The following is a 14,227-nucleotide window of genomic DNA, read 5'->3' on the forward strand; positions in this document are numbered from 1 at the left end:
ATTTTTTAAAAAATGTTTATTTCTGGGAGAGAGAGAGAGAGAGAGAGAGAGAGCAAGTGGGGGAGGGGCAGGGAGAGAGGAGAACAGAGAACCCAAAGTGGGCTTTGTGCTGATAGCAGCAAGACCCACGTGAGGCTTGAACTCATGAATGGTGAGATCATGATCTGAGCCAAAGTTGGATGTTTAACCAACTGAGCCACCCAGGCGCCCCTAAATATGTTTTTTTTCTTCTGGTGGAGCTAAGTATCTTTAATTACTATTGAAGTCAGAATTTCATCTTAGGCTCTTTAACTGGCCTTAATACTAGACTTTTTGCAACACATCAGGTTCTTCAAGAGTCTACAATGATCTAACAGCTCCCTTTTCCAAAGCTCTCACTGCAGATGGTTTGCCTAATACTTTCCTGTTTCTAGTTGAGGTGTGTCTCCATTTATAAAGTAATCTGCTGAGAAGAAATGACTGACATGCTGACATATCCTCCTCTCAGTAAATGATTAAACAGGTTTCAGTTACTAACTGGGACACTTACCTTAAGTTTTCTTGGGAGACTCATCATTCAAATGACTAGGGAAAATAGTTTTCTAGCTTTTCTTATTAAAGTCTTGCAAAAGATATATTATTGCGTATTAAAAATTTTTTTTGATGCTTATTCATGTTTGTGGGAGACAGTGAGAGAGGGGCAGAGTGCAAGAGGGGGGGTCATGGAGAGGAGACACAGAATCTGAAGCAGGCTTCAGGCTCTGAGCTGTCAGCACAGAGCCCAACGCGGGGCTCGAACTCACAGACTGTGAGATTGTGACCTGAGCCTAAGTCGGACGCTCAACCAACTGAGCCACCCAGGTGCCCTTTATTGCCCTTTATATTTTAAATACAAATTGACTATTTAGGGAAGTAGTTATCAAAATTAATCTTATAGTAATAAAAAATCAACAAATGCAATAAATGGATAATTTGCGAAAACACATTCTTCCTTAAAATCAACAGCAAGTATCCTAGATGCCTAAAATAAGTATTCTAGATGAGGACAAAAAAAATAGTGTGTATCAAGAGCTGGATTCTCACTTTGTTGAAGTAAATGCAAGCAGTAGCCAATCCACTGTTCATGCATGCAAAGGTCTGTAGATGGCATGAAAATACAACTAACTTGTAGAATAACTGGGAAAATATCTCAAATCCAATAACCTTTTGTAAATTCAATCTCATCATTGACTATAGTTTGAAACATAGGAGAATTGAATTACAAAATGAGGGTGAGTCATTTTATAGTGAATAGTACCACTTAAATGAATAGGAAAAGCTGTTATATACTTAATATGATAACTTTTATTAAATTACTGGATAACTGCAGTGACTTACACTTAAATTTTCATTAGAAGGGCTTCCATAGATTCTTAGTATCAAATACAGGGATCGCATTAAATTTACAGCCTAAACACATGGTTTTTCTTGCTTGAAATTATCCTTTTGTCAGAACCTTTTGAAAAGCATGCAAATGACTTACTACATTTTTATTATATTAAATGCATATTCTCTGTGGCTTGTTCAGGTAATAACAAAATCTGTTGACTCAGTGAATTGATTTAGTATTTTCAGACACTATTAGTCTTTATGTATAAGGCGTCTGGAGCTAGAAGATGTGATTTTGAATCCAACATTTACTACCTGAATGAACTTGGGAAAATCACTTGACATTTTTAAGCTTCAGTTCTTTCTGCCTCAAATGTTACTGCAAGGATTAAATGAGACAAATTGGCCTAAACAATTAACACAACGGCTAGGCCAAAAGTAATGTTAGTTATTATGAATCATTAGTTTCAAGTAGTCTCTGAACAACACAGCACTGGTTCCCATTGTGTGGGCTCTGACCCTTGAGGAGCCAAGAAATTATGCGAAGGAGTCCAAGAACCCATTGGTTCACCAAATGTACATTTGTATGGTCACTGTGTATTCTGACTTTTTTTTTAAGTATGTAGATGCTTTCTCATTAATAAAATACGAATTCATTTAAAAGCATTACTGTTTCCATAATGATTCAAGTCATTATTTACATCTTCAAGCAACTGACATTAATATGTACAATTATTAGTTGTTGAGCGTATGATACAATTTTTGTATGCTGTGCTGGCTCTCTTCCCTTTGCCTACCCACTTCCATTCTTCCCTCCAGCCTGCTCTGTACTCTGGGGATGACTAACAGCAACTCCATATACTAGGTTTCTTGTCTTCTGCCTCCTAATGTATTCAACCAATAAGACCAAGAGTAAGAGACTGGAGGGAGGGAGGAAAGTGAGGTCAGGGCGTTAACTCCCTGAACTTTTCTCTTTGTGGGATGACCAGAGCTACCATTCTGAATCAGAAGTCTGAGTTCCTGTCAGGAGACCTCTCCAAATAGTATTCTCTGTTTCCTCTCAAAACAAATTTTGGTGACAAACACCTTGCCCCAAGGATACTAGTGCCAGGGCATCGTATTGTCTCTTGTGGTTTCCCTATACTCTGCTATTGAAAATAGTTCTCTTATTAAACTTTTCTCAAATTATCCTAATTTAAGAGTAATTTCACCCTCTACTGTGTGGACCCTGACCAATACAGGTATTCAAAAAAGGTCTTCATTCTAGAAAACTTTGAGAACTTAAATATCAGAAAGATGTATATTTGCTCTCCTAGCACAGTCACTTGGAATTTACAGAAAATAAGATTCTTTTCCTAGTGAATTCCTCACCTGATTCATGAATTAAGGAAAGCAAAGTCTTCCATTTTGATATTTTGCCTATTATACAAATCTGAAGTTAAAGATTTACAAAGGAAAAAAGACAGTCTCTGCAGCAAATGGTGTTGGGAAAACTGGACAGTGGCATGCAGAAGAATGAACTTGGACCACTTTCTTACACCATACACAAAAATAAATTCAACATGGATGAAAGACAGGAAATGGTTTTTTTTTTTTTTTCAACGTTTATTTATTTTTGGGACAGAGAGAGACAGAGCATGAACGGGGGAGGGGCAGAGAGAGAGGGAGACACAGAATCGGAAACAGGCTCCAGGCTCTGAGCCATCAGCCCAGAGCCTGACGCGGGGCTCGAACTCACGGACCGCGAGATCGTGACCTGGCTGAAGTCGGACGCCCAACCGACTGCGCCACCCAGGCGCCCCGAAAGACAGGAAATGTAAGACAGGAAACCATCAAAATCCTAGTGAAGAAAACTGTAGCAACCTCTTTGACCTTGGCTGACAGCAACTGGCTAAAAGGCAACTGACAGAATGGGCAAAGATATTGGCAAATGACATATAGGATAAAGGGTTAGTATCCCAAATCTATGAAGAACTTATCAAACTGAACACCCAAAAAACAAAGAATCCAGTGGAGAAATGGGCAAAAGATGTAAATAGACACTTTTCCAAAGAAGACATCCAGATGGCTAACAGACGCACGAAAAGATACTCAACATCACTCACCATCAGGGAAATACAAATCAAAACCACAATGAGCTACTACCTCACACCTGTCAGAATGGCTAACATTAACAACTCAGGCAATAACAGATGTTGGCGAGGATGCGGAGAAAGAGGATCTCTTTTGCATTGCTGGTGGGAATGCAAACTGGTGCAGCCACTCTAGAAAACAGTGTGAAGGTTTCTCAAAAAATTAAAAATAGAACTACCCTATGACCCAGCAATTGCAACACTAGGTATTTATCCAAGGGATACAGGTATGCTGTTTCAAAGGGACACATGCACCCCAATGTTTATAGCAGCACTATCAACAATAGCTAAAGTATGGAAAGAGCCCAAATGTCCATCGATGGATGAATGGATAAAGAAGATGTGTTGTGTATATATACAATGGAATATTACTCAGCAATCGAAAAGAAATCTTGACATTTGCAACAATGTGGATGGAACTAAAGCGTATTATAGTAAGCAAAAGTGAATCAGAGAAAGACAATTTGATTTCACTCATATGTGGAATTTAAGAAACAAAACAGATGAACATAGGGGAAGGGAAGGGCAAATAAAATAAGATAAAAACAGGGGTGCCTGGGTGGCTCGGTCGGTTAAGCGTCCGACTTCGGCTCAGGTCATGATCTCACGGTCCGTGAGTTCGAGCCCCGCGTCGGGCTCTGTGCTGACAGCTCGGAGCCTGGATCCTGCTTCCGATTCTGTGTCTCCCTCTCTCTCTGACCCTCCCCCGTTCATGCTCTGTCTCTCTCTGTCTCAAAAATAAATAAACGTTAAAAAAATTAAAAAAAAAAATAAGATAAAAACAGAGAGGGGGGCAGGCCATAAGAGACTCTTAAATACAGAGAACAAACTGAGGGTTGCTGGAGAGGAAGTGGGTGGGGGGATGGGCTACATGGGTGATGTACATTAAAGAGGGCACTTGTTGGGATGAGCACTGGGTGTTCTGTGTAAGTGATGAATTACTAAATTCTACTCCTGAAACCAATACTACACTATATGTTAACTAAATTGAATTTAACTTAAAAAAATAGAATAAAGGGAAATATTCCAATTAGGGTTTAAGCACCTGTAAAGAAAATATATAGTTCCGTCCCAGGTGCAAGGGGTAGATGTAATATTCAAGCAAAACGAACTACATTGCTATCTCTTCAGAAGGACTATAAATACTAAACCAAAACAAATAAACAATTTTTTAATTCAGAATTAAATGTAGAAATGAAACAATAAAATAAAGCTCAACTATCTAAAAAAAAAAAGATTTACACTGGAAAATTATAGTTTCTTAACATTTCACACCCAAATTAAATTGCCCTTAGAATCCATGATCAAAATTGGTCTTTTGATTTTCATTTGCAATGTTACTATTTGAGCTTAAGTGCATGCCAATAAATTTTTTTCCCTACATCTATGGCTTTGGTTTGGTATAGATTCTTGCTGAAAATTTGGGCATTGAGAAAAGTCAATTGGTTGGTAAAACCTTATGAATTTACATAATTTCAGAAGATTGATCTCTGAAAATGTTAATGACTTTGAGGAGTACATAAAAAATGGGGTTTGAGAACATGGACAGAATTTAATATTTAGTCCAATTAAAGTTGTTAATCACAGGATGTAACTTGTCTTAATCCAAAGACTTCAATAATTGAGTTCCCCTGGAAACTGCAATACTAATACTGCAAGTTGATGCTTGCATAATAAACTCATCAATCCATATTTTTTTAAGTTTTTATTCTCATAGACACAGAGCAAGAGAAAAAGATGGTCCAAGACCCGTGATATCATCGTCCTCTTTACCAGTCCTTAATATGTCATTTATGTTGAGCTGCCTCCTAAGGAATCTTCAGAGAAGTCCCTTTTCTGATCCATTTGAAAATTTCCAGAACTAACGACACCTTACAAGACAACTGGGGATTAATTAAAGTTGTTATAGCTTCTGAACTCCAGGTGAACCTTTCTAGTGTGTTACCTTGTGAACTTCCCTTAGACTCTCTATTGAAGATGATATAATTACTCCATTTAGGTACCTGCCAGATTCTACTCTATAATTTCTACAAATTCTTTATTCACCTGTGCCGACTAGTCATTTAAAGACCACTTTCTGTAAAGATTTTTATTTTTTTATATCAATTCTGCTAAGTCACACATAATTCGCTATTTTGCTTTCAGATTCTAAATTGGAATTTCTTCTAATTTTGGCCATGACAGTGCCAAAATAATATTCACATTGTTTATAAATGATGGAGATGTTTTATGCTCATATATTTCTCTTTGGTCAACTTTAGAAACTTTCTCCATTTTCCTCCATAAATCAAAATCATAATTTTAAAAGTCCAATTAAAGAGCCACCACTTTAAAGAGAAATAGTTCTATACTGATTCTTATAAAAATAAACTTTCTCTCACTTATAAGTTCTAATTCTTGGTTACTCTATAGTTGTTTCACTTATAATATAGTTATTTTAATATATACACAGCTCACAAATGACTCTTCAAACAAATTGTTAGGGGCAAATATTAAAATATAATTAAAAATTTCAAAAAATAAGTGTTGTCACTGCATGGCAAGTATACTCTCTGACACATATAATCATTTAATAAGTTCTTATCTAACTAAACTGTTAATATTCCCTTCTGCTGGCATAGTTGGATTGATAGAAATAATCTAAATATAGGAATTTAATAGATCATGTCATGAATTTTCTGTGTTTATCCATTTCTATTACAAATTGGTACTATATTTAAAAATTCTTCTTCACAGAGTTTTCTGAAATGACATTGTTAATTTCATTCATTCATTAATGCATTCATTTATTTTTTGTTCATTTATTAAACAAATCTCTACTGAGAACCTCTAGTGTGCCAGATACTCTACCAATATCAAGGATATGTTTTGACCAAAATAGATATTTTATAATTATTGTATCATAGAATATTCGTATCATTTTAATTAAGTTCATGATCTGTTTTCTTTATCACTTCTGGTTGAACACTAAGATATCTCAGAAATATATAAATATTTTGTCAATAAATGTATTACATAGAATCTTGCATGTTGTATTCTCCTTTGAGGGGAGAGGCTCTATTTTTTTTTAAGTTTATTTCTATATTTTGAGATAAAGCGAGAGATAGGGACAGAGAGAAAAAGGGAGGGAGAGAATCCCAAGTAGGCTCTGTGCTGAGAGTGTGGAGCTTGATGTGGGGCTTAAACCCACAAGCCATAAGATTACGACCTGAGCCGAAACCAAGACACTTAAGTGATGGGGTCACCCAGGCACCCCAAGAGGCTCTTATTTTGTATCTTCACAGTGTAGGTAGGCATTAGGTCTGACATTCATGTATTCAACAATCATCTATTCAGTAATACCCTATGAAAGACTCAACACTAGATACTGTGAGGGACATGAAGGTATGAGACAAAGATTCTAGGAAAGTAGTAAAAGTGATAAGTAAAATGTAAGACAGAGAGAGAAAGTGCCATAGAGAAATAAATGTATGGTGCTGACAGAGCAAAACCAGGTTATTCCCAAATAAAGGATTAAGAAAAACTTTTTTGGAAGAGTTGGCTTTGAGCAGCGCCCACGAGGATGGGATGAATTTAGCCATAGGAAGTGGAATAGATAGGAAAGGGAAAAAAAGAAGATAGCAGAAGTGCATAGAAAATATATTTTTAGGGGCGCCTGGGTGGCTCAGTCGGTTAAGCGTCCGACTTCAGCTCAGGTCACGATCTCGCGGTCCGCGAGTTCGAGCCCCGCGTCGGGCTCTGGGCTGATGGCTCAGAGCCTGGAGCCTGCTTCCGATTCTGTGTCTCCCTCTCTTTCTGCCCCTTCCCCGTTCATGCTCTGTCTCTCTCTGTCTCAAAAATAAATAAATGTTAAAAAAAAAATTAAAAAAAAAAGAAAATATATTTTTACACATAAATTATAGTTCATTAAGAGAAATTTTTTTCTGAAATTATTCTATTACTTTTTATGCATACTTAGTTCAATTCTTCTAACATTCACTTTTTAAGTGTTCAAAAATAAGTTATTCTAATCCCCAAATTTTCTTCCTTGTGTCTTAGGGTCAGTTAAGCCCATTTAAGTCTCACCAGAGAAAGATGCAGAAAGTCTCTCACTTTCAGAAAATTATTTCAAAATCTCTATCAGCTGAATGTAGCTCTATAGAGCTAAATCAAGAAATTATTTTACTCTGTTCTAGTTGTGTTTTTAGTGAGTGGTAATTGTTTTTTCTACTAAATCATTTCTGAAACAAGCTATAGAACTTTATTACCACCATTTTTATGCACTAATATACAAGAATGAGCTAATAATTTGACTGAAAATATTAGTAGATGCTATATAAATATATAGTCAGTTTGCATACAATATTCAGTGTCTGTAACATGATGCAAAACTTTCCCCCATCCTAAATAATTGTGCTGTGTTTCAATATGCAATTGGGACAATTAAGATATCACCCATAATATAAACCCTTAGCTCATGATAGCCCTTCTATTTCACATACTTTGAATTAACCAATTACTCAAAATTGAAGATGGTCATTTCTATAATGATATGTTATGGTTAGCTTTAAAAGTATCAGTTCACACTCATCTTTTTCCTAATTGCCCACAATACTCTAAGTAGAATTTCCCTTCATGCCTTTCACTATGTTGTCCTTCAGACCATACAAAATGCACCTTATGCAGTACATGTAGATTTCCTCCACTCCATAATGACTTTAAAGTTGTTTCTTTCTTTGTCACCTCCCCTCCAAATATTACTTAATGAAGCATCCAGATCTGAGTCCCAGTAAAGTTCATCAATAAATGGACAATGCTATGATTTTGCAACAATTAATTTATTGGTTTCCATCAATTATAGGTAGTGAAGAATTACTTAACTGTCATATGGACTCCTCCTACTTTCCCATGATAATTGTAACTTTTTTTTTCAGAAAAATATTTAGAAGATTGATTTTTCTAAGAATGAATTTGTTCATGCCAATTTTTTTTACATAATTGAAAAAAAAGTAAAACAGAAACAACCTATATGTCCTTCAACCCATGAATGAAGTAACTATAGCACATCCTAACAATGAAGCACTACATAGTAATGAAAAGGAAGAGAAATTTGATACACGTAAAAACATAAAATAAATATCAAATACATCATGCTAAGAAGCCAGATTCAAAGCCTACATATTGTATCACTTCTACTTAAATGACATTCTAGAAAAGTCAAAAGTGTAATCGCAAAAAACTGATTGTGGTTTTCAGGTCCTAGGAAAAGTTGGCTGTACAGAGCCATAAAAAAACATTTGGGGCTGACTAAATTGCCCTATAACTTAAGTTTGATGTTGGTCACTTGATAGTTTGCATTTGCCAAACTCATACAAACTCTGTACCCTAAATGGGCAAAGTTTAATGTATGTAAATACTACCTCAAAAAAAATGACTTTAAAGAAGTAAAAATTCATTGATATTTCAAATTTAATCAATCTAAAGAGATATAGTCAATAATGATTTAGAGATCCATCAAAATAGGAAAGAAATTATTCATTCCATAAGATGTTTTACAAATTTTCCCTTTTCAGAGCACTAAAAGCATTCCTGTATCTTTTGTTTTACAAATAAAAATTACAGGGGTGACTGGTGGCTCAGCTGGTTAAACATCTGACTCTTGATTTCAAAGTTCATGTAAGCTCAGTTCATGATCTTACAGTTCTTGAGATCAAGCCCCACATCTGGCTCTGCTCTAATTGCACAGAGCCTGCTTGGGATTCTCTCTCTCCCTCTCTCTCTGCCCCTCCCCTGCTGGCATGCATGCTCTTTCTCTTTCAAATAAATACATAAATATTTTTTTTTTAATTTTTTTTTTCCAACGTTTATTTATTTTTGGGACAGAGAGAGACAGAGCATGAACGGGGGAGGGGCAGAGAGAGAGGGAGACACAGAATCGGAAACAGGCTCCAGGCTCTGAGCCATCAGCCCAGAGCCTGACGCGGGGCTCGAACTCACGGGCTGCGAGATCGTGACCTGGCTGAAGTCGGACGCTTAACCGACTGCGCCACCCAGGCGCCCCCATAAATATTTTTTAAAAATTACATTTAGGAGGAAAAAGCTCCATTGAGCAAGTGCTTTGTGTTTCATTGTTGTGTTAATTATGAATTTACTAAAATAATTTCTGAAACAGTATTTTGTTACATAAAACTTATTTAATGAGTTTTACTGGTTATGATAATCACCTAGTCTTAAAATAACACACTACTATTATTTTTAAAAAATTTTTTGAGAGACAGAGAGGACGCACGCATGCAAATGAGTTGGGGAGGGGCAGACAGAGGGAGAGGGAGAATCCCTAGCAGGCTCGATCTCAGAAACCCTGAGATCATATCTGGAGCTTAAATCAAGAGTCCGTCGCTGAACTGACTGAGCCACCAAGTCTTCCCAACACACTACCATTACTAACAATTGCTGGATTATTTTCTTTTACCTCAGTCTAGTAAGCAATTTAGTAATTTAGAGAGACAATGGAGAAAAACCACTGCTAGAAACTCTCACATAATATAACTGGTACTCTGATACAAGAAACAAAATAGCAGGATTAGAAATAATCCTGACAAGGATGCTTTAGACAGCAAATGCCTTACCTTTGCGTTTGGGTGGCATAGCTGTTATCATAAGTCTCATAGGTCTGGTCATCATATTCACCCCCGTAGCCATCATCATACCCCTGAGGCAGAAAATGGTAGAGAGACCTATTAGCAATCAACTTGATTAACTTTGGTCTGTTTTTGCTTAATGAGATTTTATATAATGTGACCTTAATTTAGTTTTTATGTTTGCTTAGTTACTCTGCATCAGATTTTACTAGACGAACAATTTTTTCATAACCTTGAATAATATTTCATGGATCAGAATATGTTTAATAATTGAACTCAGCACATCATTGAAGTAGCAATACCTGCTCTAGGATTTATCCAGAATTTTGATCAGTAGTACTGAAGAAAATGAATGAAAAATAAATTTTTTTTTGAAAATATTATAGGTAGATAGTGTGCTAACATAATGGTGGTTTTATTTTTTACAGCCCCACTGGGAGGTTTTTTTTTTTCTTAGCCTATAAAAACGGGATCCTTAAGTTGTGATCAACTTGCAGTGAGAAAATGATAGTCATCATTGCAAAAGAAACAAAAAGAATAAAGGGAGGGGGAAGAAAAAGGAAAGAAGATGGAAAAGGAAGGGAAGAAGGGAAGATGAGAAGGAAGAGAAGGAAGAAAGAAAGGGATGGAAGGAGAGAGGGAGGATAGAGGGAAGGAAGGAAGGGAAGAGGAAAAAAGAAAGAAAGACCATTTATTTTGCTGTGTGTTCTATACTTTTTAAGTCTCATAAACAAAATGATGTTGGTGGTGAGTCTTATTATCTAACTAAAATGGTATCAAAGCTAAGGCAGACTTGTCATTGCAGAATGTGAAAGCAAGCTAGCAGTTATTCGATCACTTAGTGAGAGACTTAGTTTTATTTCCCTTTGTAGTCACTGACTTTATTCGAAACCCTAGCCATCCACCTGGACTATTCCCTACTTCTGAAAAAACCTCTGGTTTTTCTGCTTCTAGACCTTTGCTGGTATGTCTCTTTCCCTGGAATGCATTTCCAACCCATCCCACAAGTTCATAACTTCATTTCAGTCTGGAGGATTATAAATCTCTCTATTGTGTTCAGAAACTTAAAAAATGTGTGGATATGAAAGTTTCTACTTCAATCTTGACTAAGATCATTGATCCCACTTAATCTGAAAATTAATAATTTTCATGAATGTAAGAAAGTTTTAAAAATATTATGACTTCTCCATCTGGTGTACCGTTTATATAATGCTATTATTTATAAATGGGGTTTTCGGAGTCTGACTTCAATTTCTTTTATTTTTCCACTTATGGTTTCCATCTCATCATATTTTTGCTCTGCAGTATGCAATAGTTTCTCCAGTTGATCTTTGAATATTCTAATTAGATTCCTATTGAATTAAAAAATTAAATATTTGGAAGTTAATTTTAACGTATAAGATTATTTAAAAATAATACTAAAGGGTTTATGGCCAAAAAACAGCACTTCCTTGTCCCTCTCTAACCCCTGGTTCTCTTTAAGTTTTTTTCATCTATTATTTTAGTATTAATTTTTGTGTTATTAATATGGTTAAATTAACATTCCTTGATTTATGAATTTTGATTATTTCCTATTGGCTAGCCCTTCAGGTTGTAAAGGATTTAGTTCTGTTATAGACTCTTCCCCATATTTTCCCTACACATTAACATAGTTTTCATCATAACTTTCGTTAGTCAATATCTACATTATCATTAAATAACAATAAATATTATTCACTAAGATTCCAAATAGATTAACACACTTATTTATTTTTTTTTTCTTTTCTTTTTTTTTTTTTTATTTATATATGAAATTTATTGTCAAATTGGTTTCCATACAACACCCAGTGCTCATCCCAAAAGGTGCCCTCCTCAATACCCATCACCCACCCTCTCCTCCCTCCCACCCCCCATCAACCCTTAGTTTGTTCTCAGTTCTCAACAGTCTCTTATGCTTTGGCTCTCTCCCACTCTAACCTCTTTTTTTTTTTTTTTTCCTTCCCCTCCCCCATGGGTTCCTGTTAAGTTTCTCAGGATCCACATAAGAGTGAAACCATATGGTATCTGTCTTTCTCTGTATGGCTTATTTCACTTAGCATCACACTTATTTTTTTATTCTCACATAGTTTTTGTTTTTCCTAATGTTAATAATTCCTCATTCATTTTATTATTTTCTTGATTTTCTATATAATTCAAATTATTTGTTTTTAATTATCCCAACAGTTATATCAAACTAGCAATCATATTTTAAAATATTCAACAATACCAGATAATCTATCATTTTGTTTTGTGTTACCTGGAGAGTCTCTCTCACAAGGCCAACTTATTACACTCTGGTCTGGACTGAGAGCAGAGTGGTTTTCCTAAGTACCACCCCACCACCCCACCACCACTGTTTGTATATGAAATCTTTTACCAAATTCCATTTTCACTAGTTCTCTTTTCTTCCTGAAATATCTCTTTCAGTAACTTTTACTAAGTGGTATATTGGAAAGTGATACTTATTCTTTCTCTCTCTTTCTCTCTATCCATTCTGGATATCTGATATTTCATCCCTAAATACTTCAGCTTGGATCCCCTGAGTATAAGGATATTCTCCTACATAAATACAATGGTATTACTCCCACCAAAAACACTCCTAATAATCCCCAAATATCATTTACTGTGCAGTCCATAGTCAAAATTCTGCTATTGTCAAAAACATCTTTTACAGCTACCTTTTAAAAATCAGAATCCAATCAAGATTTGTGAATTGCATTTGGTTATTATGTCTGCTTAGTATTTTTAGAACTAATGTAGTCCTCCAGGTTTTTTGTTAAGCTTTTATTTAAATTCCAGTTAGTTAACATACAGTGTAATATTAGTTTCAGGTGTACAATATAGTGAATCAATACTTCCATACGACACCCAGTGCTCATTACAGCAAGTACCCTCCTTAATCCTCGTCACCTAATTTACACATCTACCCCCCCACCCCCAACCTCAGGGGTGAATTAACAGTCTGTTTGTTTCTTGGTTTGCCTACCTCTCTTTGTTTTCTCCCTGGTTTGCCTCCCTCTCTTCCCCCCACCCCCCCCCTTTGCTGGTTTGTTTTGTTTCTTAAATTCAACATATGAGTGAAATCATAGTATTTGTCTTTCTCTGACTTATTTCACTTAGCATAATACTCTGTAGCTCCATCCATGTCATTGCAAATGGCAGGATTTCATTCTTTTTTATGGCTGAGTAATATCCCCTCCCTCTCTATATATATTATATATATATATATATATATACATGTATATGTATATGTATATGTATATATATACACACACACCATTATATATATATATCTGTTATTTATCCATTCATCAGTTGATGGAACTTAGGCTGATTCCATAATGGTACATAATGGCTGTACATAATGGTGTTATAAATATCAGGCTGAATGTATCCCTTCTAATTAGTATTTTTGTATCCTTTGATAAATACCTAGTAGTCTGATTGCTGGATCATAGGGTTGTTTTCTATTCTTAACTTTTTAGGAACCTCTATACTGTTCTCCAGAGTGGTTGTACCAGTTTGCATTCCCACCAACAGTGTAAGAGAGTTCTCCTTTCCTGCATCCTTGTCAACACCTGTTGTCTCCTGTGTTGTTAATTTTAGCCATTCTGACAGGTGTGAGGTAATATTCATGGTGATTTTGATTTGTACTTCCTGACAATGAGTGATGTTCAGCATCTTTTCATGTGTCTGTTAGCTGTCTGGAGGTCTTCCTTGGAAAAATGTCTATTCATGTCTTCTGCCCATTTCTGCCTATTTATTTTATGGGGGTTAAGTTTGAGAAGTTCTTTATAGAGTTTGGATACTAACCCTTTATCTGATAGGTCATTTGCAAATACCTTCTCCCATTCTGTAGGTTGCCTTTTAGTTTTGTTGATTGTTTCCTTCACCGTGCAAGAAGCTTTTGATCTTGATGTAAACCCAATAGGTTATTTTTGCTTTTTTCCCCATGCTTTAGGAGACATATCTAAGAAAGAAGTTGCTATGGCCAGTGTCAAAGAGGTTACTGCCTGTGCTCTCCTCTAGGATTTTAACTAGACTTCCTAATGTCTCACATTTAGATCTTTAATCCATTTTGAAGTTATTTTTGTGTATGATATAAGGAAG

General features: G+C 35.7%; 1 protein-coding gene across 12 annotated transcripts in view; it reads right to left on the bottom strand.

Annotated features, from left to right (window-relative positions):
* Positions 1-14,227, bottom strand: part of KHDRBS2 (KH RNA binding domain containing, signal transduction associated 2) — a 628,062-nt gene that overhangs the window by 64,288 nt on the left and 549,547 nt on the right. For all 12 annotated transcript variants that reach the window (XR_015251309.1, XR_015251308.1, XR_015251306.1 and 9 more), the window contains exon 7: positions 10,088-10,170. Coding sequence is in view for 5 of the 12 variants with exons in the window: in XM_086707154.1 (XP_086563280.1) it covers positions 10,088-10,170 (83 nt within the window). In the remaining 7 variants the exon portion in view is untranslated. The remainder of the gene's footprint in view (positions 1-10,087; positions 10,171-14,227) is intronic.

The sequence above is a fragment of the Puma concolor genome, chromosome B2, assembly GCF_028749965.1.
Source record: "Puma concolor isolate L17-30 chromosome B2, mPumCon1.1.hap2, whole genome shotgun sequence".
NCBI classification, from domain to species: domain Eukaryota; kingdom Metazoa; phylum Chordata; class Mammalia; order Carnivora; family Felidae; genus Puma; species Puma concolor.